This window comes from Amia ocellicauda, chromosome 14, assembly GCF_036373705.1.
Source record: "Amia ocellicauda isolate fAmiCal2 chromosome 14, fAmiCal2.hap1, whole genome shotgun sequence".
NCBI lineage: Eukaryota > Metazoa > Chordata > Actinopteri > Amiiformes > Amiidae > Amia > Amia ocellicauda.
Window position 1 is genome coordinate 17,390,153 of NC_089863.1, and position 23,982 is coordinate 17,414,134.

The 23,982-nt window shown below is 43.0% G+C and overlaps 2 protein-coding genes across 5 annotated transcripts; both read left to right on the forward strand.

Moving 5' to 3' along the window:
* Positions 1-278: 278 nt before the first annotated feature.
* On the forward strand, positions 279-12,223 carry LOC136767823 (butyrophilin subfamily 1 member A1). 4 transcript variants are annotated; one of them, XM_066721841.1, is made up of 12 exons: positions 280-1,116; positions 1,492-1,516; positions 2,067-2,216; positions 3,049-3,396; positions 3,898-4,164; positions 4,532-4,639; positions 4,864-4,890; positions 5,194-5,220; positions 5,649-5,675; positions 6,005-6,022; positions 7,021-7,038; positions 11,484-12,223. In XM_066721841.1, the coding sequence occupies exons 3-12, from the start codon at positions 2,144-2,146 to the stop codon at positions 12,020-12,022; spliced, it is 1,452 nt and encodes a 483-aa protein (XP_066577938.1). In that variant the 5' UTR covers positions 280-1,116; positions 1,492-1,516; positions 2,067-2,143; the 3' UTR covers positions 12,023-12,223. The 4 variants fall into 4 exon arrangements, with proteins under 4 accessions (XP_066577940.1, XP_066577938.1, XP_066577939.1 ...); XM_066721843.1 differs by lacking the exon at positions 7,021-7,038 and having other exon boundaries at positions 279-1,116; XM_066721842.1 differs by lacking the exon at positions 1,492-1,516.
* Positions 12,224-18,789: 6,566 nt separating this feature from the next.
* Positions 18,790-20,750, forward strand: LOC136767316 (major histocompatibility complex class I-related gene protein-like). The gene is made up of 3 exons (XM_066721087.1): positions 18,790-18,854; positions 19,172-19,479; positions 20,238-20,750. The coding sequence occupies exons 1-3, from the start codon at positions 18,790-18,792 to the stop codon at positions 20,534-20,536; spliced, it is 672 nt and encodes a 223-aa protein (XP_066577184.1). The 3' UTR covers positions 20,537-20,750.
* Positions 20,751-23,982: the final 3,232 nt, after the last annotated feature.

A 23,982-nucleotide genomic window follows, 5' to 3' on the forward strand; every position in this document is an offset into this window, starting at 1 on the left:
GCCTCCAGCATAAATGTTGCCTAGGGCCTCCACATGTCTTGGTGGGATCCAGGTGGGGGCTTTTCCAGCTTTTGGCTGCAGGGCTATGAACACACAGGATGTTCAATGAGTTGACAATCGATTCCCATCCCACACAAATCACCCCAGACCCGCCAAACCCAGCGCAGAGCAGCTCGCCTGCTCACTGATTGGGTCAGGAAGACCCGTCACTCAAACGTGCTGAACCAATGGACAGCCGGGATCCACGCCTCCCTCCAGGCCCCGCCCCCACGACAGAACAGCGCCAAAACTCGTAACGAAAAAACAACGAAGCAAAGAAAGTGAAAGTGAAGGAGAAGTGCTGCTCTTCAGAGCCGAGAAATAACCCGTCAGCACTGAGACTCCGGCTTGTGTTTGTGTTCATGACAGAGCAGCAGATTTCTGTGAAGAACAAGCAGAGAGGAGAGGAGAGGAGAGAAGGACAGGGTCACACACTGCAGTGACTGACAGACACAGAGAGAGAGACAGAGACAGTGAAGGAGAAGTGCTGCCTGTGTGCGCAGCTGCGGCGCCATTACTGAGTGAATCTGCGCTTCAGCTCCTCCTTGTCTCGGTACTGGATTACAGACACAGAGAGAGAGACAGAGACAGTGAAGGAGAAGTGCTGCCTGTGTGCGCAGCTGCGGCGCCATTACTGAGTGAATCTGCGCTTCAGCTCCTCCTTGTCTCGGTACTGGATTACAGACACAGAGACAGAGACAGTGAAGGAGAAGTGCTGCCTGTGTGCGCAGCTGCGGCGCCATTACTGAGTGAATCTGCGCTTCAGCTCCTCCTTGTCTCGGTACTGGATTACAGACACAGAGAGAGAGACAGAGACAGTGAAGGAGAAGTGCTGCCTGTGTGCGCAGCTGCGGCGCCATTACTGAGTGAATCTGCGCTTCAGCTCCTCCTTGTCTCGGTACTGGATTACAGACACAGAGAGAGAGACAGAGACAGTGAAGGAGAAGTGCTGCCTGTGTGCGCAGCTGCGGCGCCATTACTGAGTGAATCTGCGCTTCAGCTCCTCCTTGTCTCGGTACTGGATTACAGACACACAGCCGCCCGACCGCCTCTGTGACGTCACGCTCCTGTGCACAGGTGACTCTCAGCTTCACTTCTTCTGTCCAAACTGTCTTTCTGTCTTTCTGTGCTTATTCTCACACTTTGTGAAAGTTTAGGCAACGCCTTTAAAAATACAATCCGCTGCTTCCTGTTTTACCACCGAGACTGAAGTTGATTTCCGGGCGCCATTGCTGCTGCGTGTCGTCTTGCTGGTATTAATGTCGGACACATTGAATACATACGCGTCTCTGGTCTAAAATGGCAGCATTTACAGCTGAAGAAATGTGTGCAGAGTGTAATACTGTGTAATCTTGTGTAATATCAGTAAAGATCAATAAAAGGTCTCTATTGAACAGCATTAAAGGCATTTGCAATTCTCTCAGTATAACAGCTTTATGTTTCTTTAATTAGCTTGTGACACACCGTGCGAAATAATGTGAGTAATATTTATTACATTGTTTAATAAATAACTCTTTTAATATGTAGACGAGTTAAACGAACTTAAGGAGTGTAAGTCAGTGTTTTACTTATGGCTGCCATTGGCGAAGGGGTTTTTAATTTAAACTTGTTTTAATTCGTTGGATTTGATGGATAAAGAAAGTAAAAATAGACCTGGAGAATGTAGAATTGGGACTGTCTGTGTGTGAAAACTGTAAAAAGCACTGGATCTGTCAGTACAAACAAATGTAGTAATTACTACATTCAAGCCATGTGTTTTCACTGCCAGCCTATAAAGAGAAGACATCACACACCAGTCCTGTATACAAGTCAACTACAGACATAGACCTGGAGAATCGTGTTCAATAATAATAACACACTTATTGTGTTGACACCATTTGTGTGTCGAAATGAAAAACAGAGACTTTCCACTTATTCAATGAAAACAAACGGGTGTTTCAGTTACAGACAGTGATCAGATTGGAGCTCTTCTGTCTCAGTGATCATTAGTCTGAATCTGTTTTCCTCTCTGCTCTCCCCTCCCACAGCCCCCTGACACTGACACTGCTCTCCAGCTGGGATTGGCCTGCGAGTCTGTCTGTCTGTCTGTCTGTCTGTCCCAGGGATGAAGTCTGATCGATCAGAGTGGCTCTGTGTGATTGTCCTGCTGCTCCAGCAGACCTCAGTGTCAGGATCAGGTACAGTGAGGACACTTTTATTCTCCATAATGAACTGAGCTCAGACACTCAACAGCAGGGCTTCAACACAGCACAGCAGCCCAGCGCAGCTCAGCTTCAGCTTCTGCACCAGAGACACAGTCACTGCACAGCTCACACCAGTGAGAGCCGACACACAAGCTGCTTTTATTTTGCTTCCCTGTATCTCAATACTGTGGACTGAGGTTCAGCCCAAATTCCCTTTTCTCAGCTGCTGAAGTGAATCCCATTGTGACTTGACATTTAGTCTGATTATTTGTGTTCTCTATACATCTTAATGTCTGTATAATAATAATAATAATAATAATAGTTTTGTTTATTAATAATATTATTATTATTATTTATTTCTTAGCAGTTGCCCTTACCCAGGGCAACTTACAAAATATAAGCGCAATACAAAGTGCATCAATACAGTACAGTTAAAAGGCATAAAACATCACAAATTCCAATTTACATAATACAGTGCAATTTCTAAGCATATAACATTTTACAAATTACAATTTACACAAGTGTTTACAATATATGAGGTCTTGCATCCTGGATTGTAAAAGCTGATGTTAGGTCCCAGTCAAGGGCCAAGCGAAAGGGAGCATAGAGGGAATCAAAATAAACAATACGAGTACTAGTAAAGCAAGGCAAGTAGGAGGGTAAAACATTGTGAAGTGCTATCTTTCAGGAGAGTAAATTACAAGTACTGTCTATTATAACTGGCATCTGAATTTATTATGGTGCTCTTTTCGGGAATGGCTTAGAGCCATTTCTTATCTCTGCATGTTTGTTTAAAAGTCCAACTCCGTGTTATTTGTCTCTCCAGAGAGGTTTGAGGTTCTTGGTCCACGTTACCCCATTGCTGTTTACCCTGGAGAAGACGCTGTTCTGCCCTGTTACCTCTCACCCAACATCAGTGCTGAGGGCCTGGAGATCAGGTGGTTCAGAGAGGATTACACAGCCCCTGTCAGTTTATATCACTTTGGACAGTATAACTTTCGAATGCAGATCCCATCCTACAAGGGCAGGGCTGAGCTTTTCCCAGAGGAGTTCAGGAAAGGCAACGTGTCTCTGAGACTGAAGGATGTGCGCGGCTCTGATGATGGACACTACAGATGTGCAGTGTATTCTGGACAGTGGGATGACGAGGCTCTTATTGATGTGGTTGTCAGAGGTGAGTTTTGTGCTCCAGCTTCACACTGATCATCTCAACATCAGTGTTTGTACTCATACTTACAATACTGCAGCTGTTACTTAAAATATATTTATTTGTCCTGTAATCCTACAATATTTCCATTGTAATTCTAGTCAGTTTTAAAAGTTTAATTTTAGAATAAATTAATATTTAAAGCATTATTAATTTGTGTTTTGTATATAAAATTAGTTTTATTTTCATAGTGTCACCCTACTGAGGTGTTTAGTCCAATTTGCTCCACAGCAGTTTAGCAGATCCGATCACAATGCTCAAAAATAAATATTTTCATTTGTTTTCTGAAACTTGATGTCTTGAAACGTTTCACTTCCTTTGAAAGAGCCCAACAGTGAAACAATTCTGTGTTTTATTTCCTGTATTTTTTAAATCATTTGAAAATATATTTTCAAAATGTCTAAACTTAGACAATGAAAGACAGTTAATCTGCCTGAGGTTCATGAAAGCTGTTGTCACTGTTGACAGGTCAGTCCTCAGTGTCCCTCCACTCTGAAGGAGGTCAGACCCGGCTGGAGTTCAGGTCAGATCGGTACCCTGAGCCTGCAGTGATCTGGACAGACAGGGACGGACACGACGTCACATCACTGTCCAACACCACAGAGCAGAGAGACAGTGAGGGGCGTCTCAGTCTGAGGAGCTCCATCCCAGTCAGACAGGAGTCCAATGTCTTCAGCTGCCTGATTAGAAGTGCAGTATCTGAACCAAACTGGGAACCACAACTCCACATACCCAGTGAGTATAAAAAACTAGATATTGTGACAGCTTTTATGGTTGAGGTTATTGTAGTCATCACAAAACATAATGACGTTACCTAAACTGCTTAACTTATCTGAGATTTCTCTCCAGACGTTTATCTAGATCCTGCTGTTCAAACTATCAATCTGCATAATATCTAATAGACTGTTTTCCTTTATTGGATGAAGGTCTCTCTTTGTATTCTCTTCCTCTCTGTCTGTGTTTCTTAACTGGATAAAACATTAATCAGAACGACCCACAGTCTCGTCCCAGTGCTGTGTGGCTTCATCAGTAGGGATCAGGCCAGTGTCTGAGGAGCGGAGTGTCAGTTCCTGTGTGTTAATGCTGCTGTTCTGTTCTCCAGGGGACTTCTTCCCTGACCCCTCTGGGTGGATGGTGTCTTTATTCCTAATGGCCGCTCTCACGGTGGCAGCAGCTGCTCTTCTGCTGATCCAGTGGAGACGAATGGACAGTGAGTGTCTGGATGCTTGTGTGGCATTTCATGAGTTACATAGATAGTGGACAGTGAGGAATCAATATTAATGTGTGCCTGGGCAGCAGTTAAGAGGAACAGTAAGTCTACCAATCCCTGTCCCAGCTGGACCATTTAAACCAGAGCTTCATCACTGGCAGTCAGGAGTCTGTCAGCATTGTTATTCATGCCACTCTCTGTATTTTATTTTAATTTTTCTGCAGAGAAAGAGAGACTCTTTGAATATCAAGGTAAGTAAATTAATACATTTGAATCCTCATCTGTAGCAGCTCCTCATTCATTTGAAGTTGCAGGATCATTAAAAGGACTTGATTCCAGCCCATTCCTATATGATAGGAATTCAAAATTGATACTTCTAAACATGTAATACAAATATAATAATACATGTACATTCATTTTCAAATCAATTGAGTATATCAGTAAAAGACCACAAATAACAATTTGCATTACATTTGCAAAAATAATACATTTAATGTGTTTGACTGTCTTTGATCTTTATTAGATTAATGGTCTGTTATGTTTTTTATGTGCAGCGCTTCCTGTACTTCGCAGTCAGCTGGGTAAGTTTTCTGCTACCATTGTGTGGAGCAATAAGATAAAAGAACCAGCAATCAAACGTACACTGCACTGCAGCTTGTCTGTGTTCAAGTATTTGAACGTTAAACAGACGGTAAAGAATCATGCTTCAGTACTGCATGCTTCAGTACAGCAGACTGTGCAGCTGCTTGTGTTGAGTCAGTCTGAAGCAGTTTCACAGCTGACTGATACTGGTCGTGTGTAAGTCTCGCTCTGGAGCTGCTAATATCCCACAACACTGTGTGAGCTGCCATGTAAGACTGCTAGCTTAAGTGTGCAGCAATAAATACATACACTGAGGTGTTTTCCAGCACTGCTATTCTTTACTACAGTGCTGTGTGCTGTAGTGTGTATTTGAAAGTGCCCAGGCCTGACACCAGTGTCTCTGACTCACTCCTGTGTGTCTTTGCAGATGAGGAGTATCAGTGGACATTCAATGGTAAGTAAATCCATAAAGACATTGAATTCTCCTCTATAGTCAGTAGGCGTCCATCTCACATAGCAGCCCTTTAAAAGCATCACTCTTGCTTTTACCCACAGAATGAGCAGATTGTCTCAGTGTGAATAAACATTCACTGTCCATGGGTTAGTATTATTATAAGTGTTTAGAGGAAATAAAGGGAAATGGGATGCATTTATATTATTACAATTTTTACTTATTCAGTTTTTTTATCATCATAAACCTAAACAAAGTGGTATTGTCATCAGGTAGAGGTGCAATATTAAAGCAGTTTCCCTGTCATTAATGGTCTGTCTCTTTCTCTGCAGTTCGTCATGGACGATGGGGTGAGTGTTTAATGAGTCTCTATGAGAGGCAGGGAGACGCACATCCAGGCTTTTCAGACACATGAGACAACAATTTAGTGGGTCAGGAATTAGTGCATTTTTCCATTATTATTGGTACAATATTACTGTGGTGAGAAGATAATCCAATTTGACCATTAATATTGGTCGTTCAAGAAACCAAGGGAATAATTTACATTTCTTCACCGTTTCCTGAGTGCTGGCAGCCTTTGGCAAGAAAGCTTGAAAAACAAATAAGTAATTTTCCGCTTTCCTTTTTTCTGTGTGGACTTATTCCATTGTTATACATACATGTTTTTCACTTTGTGGTTGGCATATATTCTTGGCCCTCTGTAATAATAAGTCTTGCTGGCTGCCAGCTCAAAGCTGTGGGGAACTGAGAGGCCAGTGGCTGCCGTGATGTGACAGTCGTGTGAACCTGGCAGACAGGGCTGCAGGAGCAGTGACAGCGCAGAGACAGATATGCAGCATTAGCTCAGTCCAGCGCTTACACACATAATGTGTCTGAGGAGGGCAGACTGCAGGGCTGGACTCGGAGAGGAAAAGCAATGCAAAAACACCCAGAAGCATTGATGCTGAGGCACCTAAATGGACAGAGAGGGAAAGAGACAGATAACCAAGGACAGGACAGGGCAAATATACAGGACTTACAGAAATGCGTTTATCACTGCAGAGCAAGGGCAGCTTTGTGTTGTTAGGGTAACTAACGTGTCTAAACTGAATAAGCCAGAAGCATCATCCTACTTCAAACATGTACTTTAAAAGTTTTAAAAACATCATATGGTAAAATAAACATATAGTATTAATATTAAAACAGTGTTTATCTTATTGTAATCAACCTAATCACAGTCATAATTGGCAGTGAGGTTTACTTTTATTTAACCCATGGCCCTGTACTGGATGCAGTGGTCATTGAAAGTGGAGGGGTAGAATATTAAAGCCCTTTTAATTGTCATTAATGTTTGTCTTGTCGTTTGCAGCTCGTCATGGACAGTGGGGTAAGTGCTCTCTCTGGATGCTTTATGAGAGGCAGCCTCTGCAGAGCTGACACAGCCACCGGCCTATTGTGAAGAAGAAGATATCACACTATAATTGATGTATAATTTCATGGTGCTTGACCAGGAGAGACAGGTGTTTTATGATATGACTCAGTGTGTGACAATGGATTCAGTGTGAAGAAGTACAGCTGTGACATCTCAGTTCATTCACACTTTATTAGGGCTTTAAGTTCTCACGCTCAAGGAAAGTCACATTAGATAATTTTCCTCAAAAGCATGAACATCATTTAATGTCTGTAAATGGTCTTCTCGTGGTGACAGAGGGGAGGGAGTTCAGCTGTGAGCTCTGTGTCCTCCTCCCAGCGCAGGGCTGATAATAATGTACGGCTCAGACAGGAGTGTTGATGCAGACGGGCAGTTGGGCTTCAAGGACCAAGTCAAGCCCTTACAAAGGCTGTAAAAAATAGAAAATCACCCGAGGTTATGACACTTCATCGTTCTTTTTCCCTGTCTGCGATCGGGCCACTACTCAGTTCTGACTTCATCCAAAGCCAGCAGTCCAGGGCTGTCGTTTTCAGGCAGGGTCATTATGAGTAAGAGTCGTCGTTGTCCAGTGCAGGTCAGTTCACAGATCGGGGTCTGAAATCCAAAGCGGGGGAGGTGGGTACATTACCCTTCTATACTAATGTCTCATGAGACACAGGTGTGCGGCAGGTATTTCTCCAGAGATCATTGAAGGGCAGAATAGGGAGGCACTTCATCTACAAATACTGCCAATCATTAACTGCTCCCCATGGGGTGTCACACGTGGGACTGATCACACAGGGACACAGCAGCTGATTGTTTTACTGGGAAAAGCATTTGTATATCAGTATTATTCCTGCTGTGTGCACAGTGAGTCTGCGGTGGGGTATTTACCTGTGACACAGGAGCCCTCCTACCAGGGGCAACACCAGGGTAGTTCTTGGGGTGGTGGGTGTCCCCCTAAATCTATCCGCCTCCCTACTGCCAGTAAATACACTCACCTAAAGGATTATTAGGAACACCTGTTCAATTTCTCATTAATGCAATTATCTAACCAACCAATCACATGGCAGTTGCTTCAATGCATTTAGGGGTGTGGTCCTGGTCAAGACAATCTCCTGAACTCCAAACTGAATGTCTGAATGGGAAAGAAAGGTGATTTAAGCAATTTTGAGCGTGGCATGGTTGTTGGTGCCAGACGGGCCGGTCTGAGTATTTCACAATCTGCTCAGTTACTGGGATTTTCACGCACAACCATTTCTAGGGTTTACAAAGAATGGCGTGAAAAGGGAAAAACATCCAGTATGCGGCAGTCCTGTGGGCGAAAATGCCTTGTTGATGCTAGAGGTCAGAGGAGAATGGGCCGACTGATTCAAGCTGATAGAAGAGCAACTTTGACTGAAATAACCACTCGTTACAACCGAGGTATGCAGCAAAGCATTTGTGAAGCCACAACACGTACAACCTTGAGGCGGATGGGCTACAACAGCAGAAGACCCCATCGGGTACCACTCATCTCCACTACAAATAGGAAAAAGAGGCTACAATTTGCACAAGCTCACCAAAATTGGACAGTTGAAGACTGGAAAAATGTTGCCTGGTCTGATGAGTCTCCATTTCTGTTGAGACATTCAGATGGTAGAGTCAGAATTTGGCGTAAACAGAATGAGAACATGGATCCATCATGCCTTGTTACCACTGTGCAGGCTGGTGGTGGTGGTGTAATGGTGTGGGGGATGTTTTCTTGGCACACTTTAGGCCCCTTAGTGCCAATTGGGCATCGTTTAAATGCCACGGCCTACCTGAGCATTGTTTCTGACCATGTCCATCCCTTTATGACCACCATGTACCCATCCTCTGATGGCTACTTCCAGCAGGATAATGCACCATGTCACAAAGGTCGAATCATTTCAAATTGGTTTCTTGAACATGACAATGAGTTCACTGTACTAAACTGGCCCCCACAGTCACCAGATCTCAACCCAATAGAGCATCTTTGGGATGTGGTGGAACGGGAGCTTCGTGCCCTGGATGTGCATCCCACAAATCTCCATCAACTGCAAAATGCAATCCTATCAATATGGGCCAACATTTCTAAAGAATGCTTTCAGCACCTTGTTGAATCAATGCCACGTAGAATTAAGGCAGTTCTGAAGGTGAAAGGGGGTCAAACACAGTATTAGTATGGTGTTCCTAATAATCCTTTAGGTGAGTGTATATCAACCACAATACGCAGCCCTTTTGTTACGGGGGGAAAAAAATCACCAAATCTCCAGCGAACACTTTCAAATGGAAACGCCTCCTTTGAAATCCATGTCTAAGTCAACCCATGCAGTATAAATTGATGTACCTGTACTTCTCTCTGTTATAAAAAACAAACCGCAACAAATATCATCCAATTTCTGGTGTTTCCAGCCAATCACTGCAACAATAGCAATTATTGGAATTACTGCAGCAAGTCCAGTGGCAACACTGAGCCATTTTTATTGCAGCCTTCAACAGAGACTCACAGGATAACTGTTAAACAGGTCTGGTCATGATTAAAATCAATAAATCAGTCATTGTATCTGCATCTGTATTGTATGCAGTTAACTGTAAGCCTTTCTCTCTGAATTTTACATTCATCTTGGGTTAATAAATTGAATGAAATGAAAAAGTAAAGACTGATATGTTGAATAGAAGAGAAACAAGCGGTGCTAGTTGTAATGCAGGTACAACGCAAGTGTGTCAGTGTGTCCAGCAGCTGCTGTGCTGAGCCGATGGACTCGGGTTCAGGTTTGGGAAGCAGCTCAGTGATCTGCGCAGATGGATGCATGTTTTGATGTCAATACGTTTTATTTCACCTGAAGCTACAATACAGTCAGTTCCGTTAAAAAGCAAGTCGTTGTGTGTCAGACTCTGTTCACTGACCGGGACATCACAATAGTAAGAAATGCTCGTTTCATTATTTCTGTTTGTTTAGAGGCTATACACGTTGACTGGGATATGTGCTAATAAAGGCAATGTACTAAATATATAACACACATCTCTGAATAAACTTAACCACAAATACGATGGCTTATCTAAAGATAGCGCTTCTTCAGTTGTAGATTCAGGACAGCATTGCAGTCCCAAGTTAAGTGTGCAGTTCATGGTATTTAATTTCGATACTCAGTCCATATGAATCAAATCAATACAGAAGTGACTGTATCCTCTTCACTTCAGTGCAATATAAATGTACAGAGGAGGGGGTTGAACTTGTGGACGGGGGGGGGGAATAAAAAGAGATGGCCTTTGATTTTACATCTTTATCTTTTCTTATGCGGATACCTGTAAATAATAAATTATTATTAACTTTCACTGAAATTAATATAATTATTCCACCATTATTAAGGACTGAATGTGTCCAGTTGTTTTGTGGACACCCTGTCTGTCATTTATCTCTGGAAACTATATTCTTGTATTATTATTTCCTATTGCAGAGTAGAGCTCATAGAGGAGAGAGAGGGAGGAAACGTTAGACACTTTTGAAAGGACGAGTGAATAGTATTTCCACAATGATGAACACAAGCCCTGTTTGCTCGTCAGCACTGGGCTGTGTGGTGATGGTTGGTCTGATGGTGTTGTCTTGCTCAATGGCCTGCACTGTGAAAGAGGGTCAGGACCTCGTTAGCATGTGGCTGCAGATAAACCAGCTCGTCAGCTAAAGTCAACAGGAGTCGCATCACATGCATGGATGTGTATTCATTATCCTCGTCAGTTACTGTCAAGTGACCGTGGTCTGTCAATAAACATATATATTTACACCACGATCTGCACCAGCGCTGCTTACATACAGAGGAAAGCGCATTCAGTTCGTTAATAACAGTAACTGAAGCCTCGGCTCCGCCGGTTTGAGCGCCGCGTCGCTGTTTGTAAAGCAGCCGCTCAGATCCGCCTGAGGAGCAGCAGCGACGTGTTAAAAACACAGAGACACCGCGACTCACCTGACGAGACAGGACTGTGTCTGTGTTATTATCTGTGCTTCACACCATCAATACACGTTTCTGTTACACACATTAGGAGGAGCTGGACGTGTAGAGACGACATTATATTCACACCAGCAGCGGCCAGTTAACCGGCTCTGAACAGAGGAAACCGCATGAACTGCACAGATACATTCACTGTGAACATGAAACACACAGTTACATGTCGAAATCATGGATCATCCTGAATGAATCATTAACTCAATCGGATACTTACATCTCTGCATTGACGCTCGGATGTAGAAAAACGGCACAAAGGAGAGGGGGTTTGTTTGCAGGTTTGCAGGAGAAAATGGCTGCCTAAGGACATTTGCAGAAAATGTGATGAACTAAATGTTAAACACTTGAACACTAGAGGCGACACGTCACAAGCTAAAGGTCTTTCTGATCCCAGTGTTTCCTCTTGTTTTCCCACAGCTGATGTGACTCTGGATCCTGATACAGCACACTGTGCACTGACCCTGTCTGAGGATGGGAAGAGAGTGAGACGGGGAGACAGACAGCATCTCCCTGACAATCAGCAGAGATTTGATTCCAGGCTCTGTGTCGTGAGCAGAGAGAGCTTCACCTCAGGGAGACACTACTGGGTGCTGGAGGTGAATGGATGGTGGACAATAGGAGTCACCAGAGAGTCTGCAAACAGGAGAGGAGACTTCAGCTTCACTCCCCAGCAGGGATACTGGTGTCTGGACTGTGACTCCTCTTCTCTCTCTGCTCTCACTGACCCTCAGACCCGCCTCCCTCAGACTCTGTGTCCCAGGATGCTGGGGGTGTGTGTGGACATTGAGGAGAGACGGGTCTCCTTTTACACAGTGGAGTCCAGGGCTCATATCTACACCTTCACTGACATGTGCTTCCCTGAGGGAGACAAGATCTATCCTGTCTTCTGGACCTTGGATAGAAACAGAGACCTTGTGATTCTGCCTCCTGTTGAGACTGAAACGGGACATTCATGAGAAAATCGTTATTATTATGATGATGTCGCTCTGTGGCTCCTGCGCTTCTATATATATGTTGTAAAATAAGTGTCTCTTATTAATTCAGTTATTAGTTCAGCTCTGCAGCCTCACGGGTTTCTGACCGAGTGAAACACGTTAATAACTTTCTCATTATTGAAAAACGATGTATGTTTTTTTTAATAAACTTAAAAACCTCTATTTACCTCAATATTGTGATATTTTGTCCAGTAACGTAATTGAATGAAAAGTCAAACTCGTACAGAATATGGGTTAATTGTAAGTGCTGCTGGAGGCGGGGCTTCAGTCCAGCTGGCAGCGAGCGGATTGGCTGGAGCTGAAACAGCGCTGCGCTCTGACTGGCTGGTTTTGAGGCGGAGTGACGTGCGGATCCTGCTGACGTCACTGTAGAGAAATGGCGTCTGTGCTGTGGATTTGCTGTCCAGTAGCTGCGAGTTGAGCTTCATTGCCGTGTCTGTAGTGACATGATGTCCCTTGTGTCCACAGCAGTGTCACAAAGACACAACACTGTCTCTTACACAGCGCTTGATTCAGCTGCTCTTTTGATAAGCCTGTATGTGTTTATGTATAGTGTGTGTGTGTGTATATATATCTATATCTATATATGTGTGTGTGTGTATATATATCTACATCTATATATATATATGTGTGTGTGTGTATATATATCTATATCTATATATGTGTGTGTGTGTATATATATCTACATCTATATATATATATGTGTGTGTGTGTATATATATATATATATATATATATCTCAAACAATCGGATCAGTGCAGCCTGATTATTATTTTATTTATAGCAGGCGTTGGTCTTGATCTGCTTTGTACTGCAATCTGCTGTCTGACTACATCAGTGTTTGTGCTGCTGACTGTCATAGTGCAGCTTCTATAAACGTTTCCATTTGAATCCCATCCCTCATGTCTTTATTGTTAATGTTATCTTTACAAGTCATGAATACTCCTTAATTCCACCTAATTTGTATAAAAAGGCATGTTTTCTTCTCACAGTAAATCAATGTGCATGTTTCTCACACAGCACCGTACCCAATGTCACAATGTGTCTTTATTATTCACTCAGGCCCCACCTACTGCTCTTCTTCACACGGTTCAGTGTTTGCTGTCACAGATTGATCTTTTTCAGTTTCACCCTCATTTCATTATTTGTTTCAAATGTATTTTCTTTTACCCCCAATAGTAATTGTTAATCTCTTGAGTTCTCATGTTCTCTTTTCAGTTTGTGTTTAAAACAGACACAACTGACCAGTTCTGTGGTTGGTTATGCCTTCAGTTTGGACACAACACAATAATACAACATCCATAAATCTGTTTCAATAATTATTATTTAAAGCATCAATAACAAATACATTGTGTTGTATAGTCAATAACACAAGCCTTGTTGGGGTTTATTTTTGGTAATTAAGCAGTAACTAGCAGGTCTAGTATTTTCTATTAGTATTAAATACTATTGGTTTTAAAGAATATCTGTAATTTTACTATTATCTGTACATGTTTTCTTGTAATGTTGTTGTGTGATGCAAGACGTTTTCTGAAACTTAGGTTTTAAATTGTTTTGTCTCCTTTCACAGAGCACAAAACTGAACCCGTTTTGTCAAAATGTTAACTGACCTATGTGTGAATGATTTTAATTTTAGTGAAATATATCAATTGTTGATGAACTCATAAAGCTGTGGTAACTGTTAGCAGGCCGGCCCTCAGTGTCCCTCCACTCTGAAGGAGGTCAGACCCGGCTGGATGCAGGTCAGAGGGCTGGTACCCTGAGCCTGCAGTGATCTGGACAGACGGGGACGGACACGACTGGAGAGAGACAGTCAGCGGCGTCTCACTGTCAGCAGCTCCATCCCAGTCAGACAGGAGGCCACTGTCTTCACCTGCCTGATTAGAAGCATAGATCCTAAAATAGACTGGGACGCCCAACTGCACATACCCAGTGAGTATTACATATTTACACACTATTTTGACTGTTTTCATGCTCAACCACTTCAACTCCAGATGGAAAAATGAAAACCCTTCCCAGGTACCTGATTTGAATGATGATGTTTTAACACCTGAAACTGCCTTAAAATGTAAATATTTGATGATTGAAATACAAAAAATGTACACAAATGTGTTTTTCATTAACCCTTTAAGCTCATAAACCCATAAACTACAACTAAACAAGTACAACTAACAATAAAACTACTACTAATAATATGAAACTCTATTTATATACTTGTAAAAGGTGAATGGATTGCTGCAATAGACATCAGACAAACGGCTAGATGTGCACAGGTACATTGGAAGCTCTAAACCACATGAGATTGTATAAAAATGTCTCATGATCGTCCTCCCCGGCTCTCAATACACATTGTGCAGTACGAGCACTGGCTTTGGGAACGAAACCTGAAACGCTGGACTAAGAAGCCACTAATAGAATAAGAGTCTTGACGTACGCATGGTACTGTGTGAGGGATTTTAAATATACATTTTGGTACAAACTGCTTAAATTTGACAATTAGAATAGACTATTAATAAAGTAAGATCTATTTTTGTATTCTGTAGCCCTGTGTTTGTGTCTGTAAACTGGATTTCCAGGTTCATTAGAACCACAGTCTCGTCCCAGTGCTGTGTGGCTTCATCAGTAGGCATCAGGCCAGTGTCTGAGGAGCTGAGTGTCAGTTCCTGTGGGTTAATGCTGCTGTTCTGTTCTCCAGGGGACTTCTTCCCTGACCCCTCTGGGTGGATGGTGTCTTTATTCCTAATGGCCGCTCTCACGGTGGCAGCAGCTGCTCTTCTGCTGATCCAGTGGAGACGAATGGACAGTGAGTGTCTGGATGCTTGTGTGGCATTTCATGAGTCACACAGATAGTGGACAGTGAAGAATTGTTTTAGACTTGGAAAGAATGCCACAAAGCTAACCATGTTGTGATCACAATTTGCCATTGGTTCTCTAATTAGTGTCCCTCTGACTCAGTCCTGGTGAATCGGGATGAAAGGGGAGAGCTGCGTACGATGGAAAGAAGCGAGGGGGATGAGAGGGACAGTCCAAAGTCGGAAGACAATGGCAATCTGATCTCAACTGAGAGGGGGACTGGAGGAGTTATTGGAAGCGTGCTGGATTGAACGTGGGCAGGCAGAGCGCGAGCAACGTCTGCCAACCAAAGCCAGGAGTGGAATTTAAAGAACTGGGCAAAGCGCAATTGGAGTAATGTGTGAACTATGTGAGTGGACATTCTTTTTAACCTTACCCGTTCCCCAGACTGTTTTGCTTGCAATTGTTTTTATATTGTATGGCCTTTACTTTTGTTTTTAACTGAGCCACTAAGTAGCCACTCTCATTTGGGGTGAGGGTTTGAATGACTGGCCTATTGGGAGGGTAGCTTGTGGGGTTTAGTATTAGTATTGGTAGTTGTGTGTATTCCATTTGGTAATGGGTTATCTTTAAAGTGGTTTGTGATTTGGTTTTGTTTTCATGTATTGTATTTATTGGGTTTGTAGAGGACCTCCCTGAGGTCCACTTATTTTCACCTCCATCCCAAGTTTGTAGAGGCAGGGAAGTAAAAGGGGTAGAAGGGATCTTAAAGTAAGTGGCTATTTGTTGTGTGATTAATAAAGGCTGTTTTTATTTACTTCTGTCTCCCCGATTCCTCCTCATCGACTGTATATGTATTACTCACCTTTCTGGATCTCCCTGGTATACTGAAGGTGGTGGCAGCGATTTCGTTACCCTGGGTGGGTGTAAATCGTTATTTTACTCCAGAATAAATAGGCCAACGCTACAACTGCTTTGCTTTTACAAGCGTTGATTGGGTGATTGCATTGCATTTAGATCAATTTCTTTTTTCCGGGATTATCAATCTAAATGAAAGCACTGACAAAGTAAATTTGTTAAAACTCAAACTTGAGATTTTACTGGGGCACAGCAGATTTATACTGGGGGACGTACCCCAGTAAAAGGGGTCTAGTGATGTCCATGAATACAGGTCTATCAGGGAATTCATGTAGATCTGTATCGGTTCTGTAAACAAGCAGGAGGTCAGGCGATGGGGAATTCAATACAAGAGGGGTAATCCGGAAGGCAAGGTTGACGAAGGGAAAGCTAAGGTCAGTAACTAGTATGCTTACTAACCCAAGGCTCGGCAATGCAGTGAGGAAATACTGGCAAGACTTCACGAAGAGGTCAGCTAACAAAGGAGACTATATAGAGAATGAGAAGAGGTAGGTAACTGGGGACAGATGTGTGTTAATTGAACGTGAAATGTAAAGCAGGTTCAATAAGGTGCAACAGAGAAAGCCAGGCAAAGGGGAGAGACGGATGGTAATATGAAGACATCTAGTGGTGAAAAGTGGAAATAGTCAGGTGTAAGACGTTATACATTAAATGTCTATCTGAAGCCATGTCTACATGAATTCCCTAATAGCCCTGTACTCTAATCAAAATATGCCCTGACTTCAGAAAGGTGCTGTAAAAGTGTTTAAAGGACAAAGTAAAAGTGCATTTAATAAATGTGGTGGGGCATTTCAGATGCATTTTGTTTGGAGATCAATAAAAGCACTCCAACACTGTGTGCAGAGCTGGTACATACCTACCCCAAAATACTTAAAGCTGTTATTGCAGCGAAAGGTGGCTCTACCAAATACCAAATATTGTTTGAGGGTTAAATACTTGTGCAAGCAACTTTTTTTTTCTTACAAATATTTCCAACATAAAACCAGTGTCACCTTACAGTAATTGATTTTGACTGTGAGTGTGTTAAAATAAAATCAAACTGAACGAAATTACAACCATTTGTAATTCCGTAATATGAGAGAATTGGTCAGGGGTCTGAATACATTTGCAAGGCCCTGTATACACGTAGATGTTGATTTCATTTTGGAATCCATCAGGATATGAGTTTATCATAACACAGAGAGGGACATTGTGTAAACATTACTAGTAAACTATAACATATTGTAACGACCCAGGGGTTCTGGCCGTGACGGGGACTCAAACCCCATTCTCCCATGCCACAATGCAGCAATCTTACTGCATCCCTAAGGCCCAGGCCTCTTACTGTAGCGATCTCGAGCCTTGATATGTTTGACCTATAGGTCTCTTCATTGACAATATATATGCATGCATATTAATATATGTATGTGTAAAATCCGGACACAAGGAGGGAGAGAGTCTCGGGTTCCGTTGGTGTCTGTGCTTTATTGGGGTTCACAGGGGACAAACACAAGGGGGTAAAATAAGGAAAGCAAAACAAAAACGTCCACACAAAATAGGTGGCTCCGGGCAGTTAGGGTTGTAGGTCTCAGTCCCTTTTCTTGGCGGTTAGCTGCCCCCGTCGGGGAGGGAAAGGGATTAAATAGACAGAGCACAGCTGCCGCTGATGTCACAGTCGCCTCGGTGCTCATTGCCCACAGCCGCGAGTCCGCAGCCTGTTAGCGAGGGAGCGACAACACAGCTGCGGCACATGAGCACCTCAGCAGCAGATGTCAGCAGCAGCCGTGCCATGACAGACAGCGGCCTGTCACAGTATGGTTATAAATAATCCGCACGCTTTGTTTAATTTGAAGTGTCTGTTGGAGTAACGTCTTTCTCAGTGGCGATTTCTAGAGTCTGCTGGGTTCATCACCATTAGGCTATGTTATATATAACCTTGGGGGCCCCCTAACGGCGTGGGGCCCCAGGCAGTTGCCTGCCTTGCCTGTTCACAAGCTGCGCCTCTGGTCTTTCTGTTGGCTTTGTACACAAGCTGTTACACAACAGAAATGAACTCTGTGAAGGATCATGCTGTTATGATGCAGGTGGGGGGGATTGATTACCTATTACCTATGTACAATATTACGAGAAGAAAAGCAGCTTTTAAAAAAAAACAAAAAAAAACATGAGAATCTTTATTTTTAATATTTTTAATATTTTTGTATGTAACGTGAAACTCTTCAAATTGTTGTATTCAGTTTAAAATGTGGTTACCTCAAAATACAGCAAATATGCACACAAACTGCTCCCACCTAATTGCTCTGGGAAATTTTCATATACATTAATTCCACAATGAATGCTCTTGTAGCAGTCTCAGCCCTTATATGTTTTTGTTTGATTAAAATCAATTAAAATACAAAGTTTAAAATGAATTTTAAAGACACAAAACACAAACACAAACAACCAGCGAGCAGTGCAGGCGAGAGGATCAGCAGTGGGGATTATAAGACCTAAGCTTTTCTTCCCTTGTCCGCTCTCACTCCCCACTGCTGCTCCGCCCGTCCTCTCGCCTGCACTGTCCCGGGAGCGGCCACCCCGTCACTGGCGACACAGGGGCTTTAAGTACTCCAATCAATTATTCAATTAAAACATGCACTGCATGGGGACTGGAGGGGGAGAACACAAATTAAAACATGCAGACGTGAAAGGTGTGTATTTAATTGAAATAAAAGTGCAAAACGTGTAGGAGGCTGAGACTGCTACACTCTGCCTACTATTCTACTTATGTTTTGCAGATGAAGGTATCTCTCCTAAGAATTCAATACTATTTTAAGATTCTGTCAATTCTTTGTGGTTAACAGAGAGGTTCTCATGTCTCTCGTTCCTCTGCAGGCTCACACTCACTGTGCTTCTTGCACACGTTGAACAGCCAGCAGACCAGCTTCAAACAGTAACGGCTGTGGTGATGGTGGATGACGTACACATGGAGTACTATGACAGTGACTCGAAGAAGATTGTAGCGCCAGGACTGGCATGCAGCCTCGGACACCCAGGCGGACATGGAGACAAGCGGTCACTTTGAACTACTGCAGCGGAACATCATGCCACGCTTCAACCACAGAGGGTGAGTGGGCTGACCAGATGAGAGCCTTGCCAACCCCAGGAGATGGGGAGGAAAGGCTCTGTCCTCCAGGCATGCCAAGCTCCATACTGACAAGTAACCCATTCTGAAACTGTAGTTGGATAGATAAGGGGGTGTATGCTGTCATAGGTGCTGAGAAGACTCGTCTTGCACAGGTATGACATTGGCAGTGTATTACTGCTGATGATTAAAAGTTTGAATGTCTGTTGCAATTGAAATAAAGACAGGTTTAGGTTTGTGTTTGTATTTTGATAAGTGTATTAATAAGTAGTGACTCTTGCTCCTCCCTGTGTGTAAAGTCTCAGTGCTTCAGCTGTGTTGTGTGTTTGGTGTCCTGCAGGAGTTCACACCTACCAGAGGCTGGTGGGCTGCGAGCTGGATGATGACGGGACAGTGAGTATCTGGGTCAGGGACGCCTATGATGGGCAGGACTTCATGAGCTACAGCAGCGAGAGCCACTCCTGGACTGCCGCCGTGCCACAGTCCATCACCGAAAAGCTGCACCTGGAAGCCACCAAACTGGGTCTGATCCACATCTACAGACCAGCCTGCATCAACATCCTGAAGAAGTACCTGCAGTACGGCAAGAACAGCATCATGAGGAAAGGTGCACTCGTGTACCTATTGCTCTGGTATTTTGTTCTTCATTTGAGTTGATTTGATTCTCATTTGATGTATTGGGACTTTATTAGTCAGTGGTGCGCTATCCAGAGATTTACAGAGAACATTTACACTGTTACTGAAATCAGCACGTACATTAAAATAAAAGGGGCTGCGGTTTATCTTGTCAATTAACACATGGAGGAAAAATAGAAATCCTTTTGTACTGTGACCCTGGAGTTTTCTAACAGTAACTATTAATTGCCTGCATTCTTTCAAAATGAATTAAGGGAACTTCTACTCCCTTTCAGCAACGTACATTCTGTAATTGCTGCTTATTAAAGTTGAATTGTTTAAACTTATCTTTGCTATCGGCAAATGACCTTCCATTGTAGCTGGTCATTTAGAGGATAATTATTAATCATGAGTAATAATGGTAATATTAAATGACTATAGCAGTGATTTCATTGGCATTCTAAAATAAGCCTACCCATCTGATCAAATGACCAGTCAGACACTGTTCATAAAATTTCAAGCCCCTTGAGGGTATGTCCCAGAATGGATATATAAGCTTTGTACTTCCTTGAGAAGTAGAACGGTATCATACCTGCTTAATACTTTTGAGGTCTGTGTTCTGCTCTTCTTCCTGTGCATGTAATGCATCTGATTGGAACTTTCTTCCAGCACACACATCACTGACAAGTCTTACCTTCCTTTAACTGATATCTGAAGGCTGTTAAGTAATCAATAATTGTTGTACTGCAGTGCATCCCAAGGTGATCCGCAAGCCCAAAGTTGCCCAGGGTGAGACTGACGTGACCTGCCTAGTGACCAGCTTCTACCCCCGGACGGTGGAGGTGACCCTCCTCAGAGACGGGCATCCAGTGCTGGGAGAGAAGGTGACGGGTGGGGAGGTGCTGCCCAATGGAGACGGGACCTACCAGCTGAGAAAGACCCTGACTGTGGACGAGGACGAACAGTGGCTGCATACCTACTCCTGCCAGGTCAACCACACCAGCCTGGACAACAAGATGGTCATTGACTGGGGTGAGGCTGAGACTTAGCTTCTGTCAGGGGGAGAGTCCCATTGACTGAAGGTTAGGGTTTTGTGTGGTGACAGATTTATTATAATTATGAATCTAATAATAGATGTAGTAATATTAAAACCAGAATACTGTTATCTAAGCACTCAATTATTCCCCTGGCTTATCTTCTAGACAGCCAAGTGATACAGTAAGAGTTGCATTTAGGTCAAGAAAGGCAACATTAAAGCTTTTGGACAGGGTTGCCCAGCCCTAAGTTTAGACTCAAATATATAATACAGGGGTGGCTAACCTTGGTCCTGGAGAGCTTACAGCCGACATGTTTCTGTTCTATCCAGATCGTCAACTGCTTAATTGAACCAATTGTGGATCTTAATTATGCAAACGGCTTCAGTTCAGTTTCCCTTTAGCCACTGGTTTTCAACCCCAGTCCTGTGGGCCCCTCACTGTCCTGCTTGTGTTCCAGCTCAGCTCTCAATTACTTAATCTGTGTACCAATGATCACAAGTGGTGTGTTTTTTGTTTTGTTTTGTTCTCATGACATATCATATGTGCATTCTCATCTACATTACTTTGCATGCATTTTAGATTGTGAAATGTATTTTACAGATATTTGCATTAATTGTTATTGAATGCTTGCATGTTGCAGGTGTGGGACTGTGTAGATGGTAGCCTGCCCTATGCTCATCCCTGTACCCAACTTATACCACCAAGTCTTCCATTCTTCTCCTGTAGTACTAGTGTAGTCAAGCCTTTCCAGAATCCTGCACAGTACTATCCATCTCTGCTCACAGACCCTATGGTTGAATCACATGGAGGGTCTGTGATCCAACCATGACTGAGTGTGGGCTAGTGTACTGATTTCTATCCTGAGTGACGATGCCAATCCAAAGCTTGTGGGTTCAATTCCTTTAAATGGGATCAAGTAATTAAGTTTTGCCAAATTTTACACAGAGAGGAAAATGTTAATACTGGAACACTTTTTTATGGTTATTTTTATTTGATTTTTTTTATTATCATGGTTATCTTAAAATTATAATGTTACAGTACTAACACCTGAATGGGAGTTCCTCTTTGGCCAGCATGTAGGAGATGTTTTCCTGCCTTCTCAGCACTTTGTGCTCCAGCAAAACGTCTCCCCAGAGGTGCAGTTTTAAAGATTTCATCCAGTGTTTTTGGTTTAGTCTTCAGCAGGCCCTTTTTATGCATGTCCCCAAGATCCACTTTTCGCATCAATACAGTTTTTGCTATAGTTCCTTAGAGCTTTTAGATTCTTCTCAAACTCACAACAATATTTGCATTTGATTTTAGTCACAGTACCTGCATCTGTGCAAATGTCAGTCCATTTGAACCCCCATGCTTTATCAGTGTTCTTTCAGGGGCATGAATATACAAAAAGTATAATCTGATCATAAATGGCAGTAATAATTACAGTACATATGACATATCATGTGTAAAATGTGTAGAGGGCAGTAACAATTCAAAAACTCCCGCCAAAAGCGGTTCTGTTCCCACACCAATCAGTATATACGCATGTTGTCATATACAAGACTGCATGCATGTTAAACTGCCATAGGGGACGCGAGCTCAAAAGGATGTCTCAAGTTGTAACAACCTGCGATCACCTCCATGCATTCTGTCACGAAAATGGTGGCCACTACATGTACGAGTAGGTGGGTTGTACAGGCATTTTCGATGCTTGTTTTGGGTCGGAAAAGCTTATTTTAATGCCTTGCGCAATCGGCGAATCCATACATTGCGAAAATATATCGCAAATTGAGGTGAATTGACTTGCTTTTTGCGATGCGAACCCTGACAAAATGTTTGCTGTATGTGATTCATTCTGTTTCAGTACGCACAGCCACTGGAGCTTTAGGCTTCAATCTTATTCACTCTAAAGCATTGGCATTTAGCAGTAGGGCAGCTTATTAATGTACATGTGCAATCTACCCATTCCCCTTATGTCCCCAAGCTGGGGACCTCCTTGCCTTCACAAGATCCCCTGTCCTCCTACAGATCTGTTGGCAAATACAGCTAAATCAGAGGGCATTGGTGTGAAAATACATCAAGTTTCTAATGCACTTTTACAGCCAATACTCATAAGATCTGCAAGTTGAATGATGTTTCAGACTAATGAGAGACTCATTAATGCTGTTACTTATGCCTAGGTAACAGTATCCCTGATGGGCAAGTGGACATTCAAGGCAAATACACTGCAGGTAAGATCAACCCATTTCAAAAGTTTGGTTTCTGGCCTCTTGAGCAGCTCAACATGTAAAAGCCTCCACTCATAGTGCAGACGGGGCCCAACAGGCCAGACAGAGCTGGTTCCAGTATGGCCAGTGTCATGCCCAACTGTGGCTGGAGCCTGTGCTGTCTGGACTATAGCAGAGGCCCAGATTGGAGTCAGCGCTGCCTGGATTTGAAACCTTCCTGTTTAAAGAATGTCTGGTTCTATTTCTTTGATCACAGCTTCTCGACAGTCGGCGTCTTCCTCAAGCTCCTCCGTGCGAGAGTAAGAGAAGAATACGACACTGAGCAGAGACTAGAAGAACAATGTCCGAGTCAGCTGAGAGAAATACTTTTGTACATTATGCTGCTTTATGGACAGTCTAATCAGTATGTGGCCCTGTTCCTGGAGAGCCACAATCCTGCAGGTTTTATAGCGGCTTTAAACACATGGTCATTTTGACTAATTGAGTCTAGTAATTGTTTGCATAAAAAAGAAATAGAAAACGAAAGCAGAGAGGCTGGCTCTCCAGGACCTGAGGGCTGGTCAGTCCTGTAATATGACACCTTACAAGTTAAGACTAAAAAGTGGGGTGTCTGTGTGACCCCCAGGTAGGCAGGCTAGATCTTAATAGCCCTGGTTGATTATATTACACAACATGAATCTCACATTGTCTCTGTAGAAGAACAAGAAAAACATAGGTACACGTATGCGTCCTGTGTAGCGATGCAGAGCAGGGGTTTCTGGGTAAGCGTACTCCACAGAGGCACAGAGGAGCTGACATGCACATGCAGACATGCAGGAGCTGTGGTCCTATGCGTCAAGCACTGATTGGTTGAGCAGGAGATTCTGATAGCCATGGCCAATCGCTCAGTGCTGGGGCATCTGGTGCACAATGTCTGGCTGTAGGCCACTGCAGCAGGTCAGAGAAATGATGTGGTTACATATGAAAGTATTTAAAATGCATCTCCTCATCCACGAAACGTATTTGTGCACATTATTTGAATTGCACATTTCGTTAATAAAATTCACATTAAGTGAACATAATTCACGTTTTATGCAACGAAATGCCCACGTAATTTGTGCTTGGCAATTTTGGACAAAAGGTAAAATGTACTTTGCTTTCCGTGGACAGAATTAACAATTAGCATTCATGATGAATTGATTGAATTCCAGAGGAAAGATAGAAACTTGCTGAGCTGATCAGACGAGAGCTATATCCCTGTACTCCAGTCAA

What these genes read in the sequence shown, in the direction of transcription:
- LOC136767316 (XM_066721087.1), top strand. Translation starts at nt 18,790, where the DNA reads ATGGAGACAAGCGGTCACTTTGAACTACTGCAGCGGAACATCATGCCA. An exon ending in CCACGCTTCAACCACAGAGG is followed by an intron (nt 18,855 to 19,171) that starts GTGAGTGGGCTG and finishes CTGTGTGTAAAG; the next exon opens with TCTCAGTGCTTCAGCTGTGT. An exon ending in GAACAGCATCATGAGGAAAG is followed by an intron (nt 19,480 to 20,237) that starts GTGCACTCGTGT and finishes GTTGTACTGCAG; the next exon opens with TGCATCCCAAGGTGATCCGC.
- LOC136767823 (XM_066721841.1), top strand. Translation starts at nt 2,144, where the DNA reads ATGAAGTCTGATCGATCAGAGTGGCTCTGTGTGATTGTCCTGCTGCTC. An exon ending in ACCACAACTCCACATACCCA is followed by an intron (nt 4,165 to 4,531) that starts GTGAGTATAAAA and finishes TCTGTTCTCCAG; the next exon opens with GGGACTTCTTCCCTGACCCC. An exon ending in TGTACTTCGCAGTCAGCTGG is followed by an intron (nt 5,221 to 5,648) that starts GTAAGTTTTCTG and finishes GTGTCTTTGCAG; the next exon opens with ATGAGGAGTATCAGTGGACA.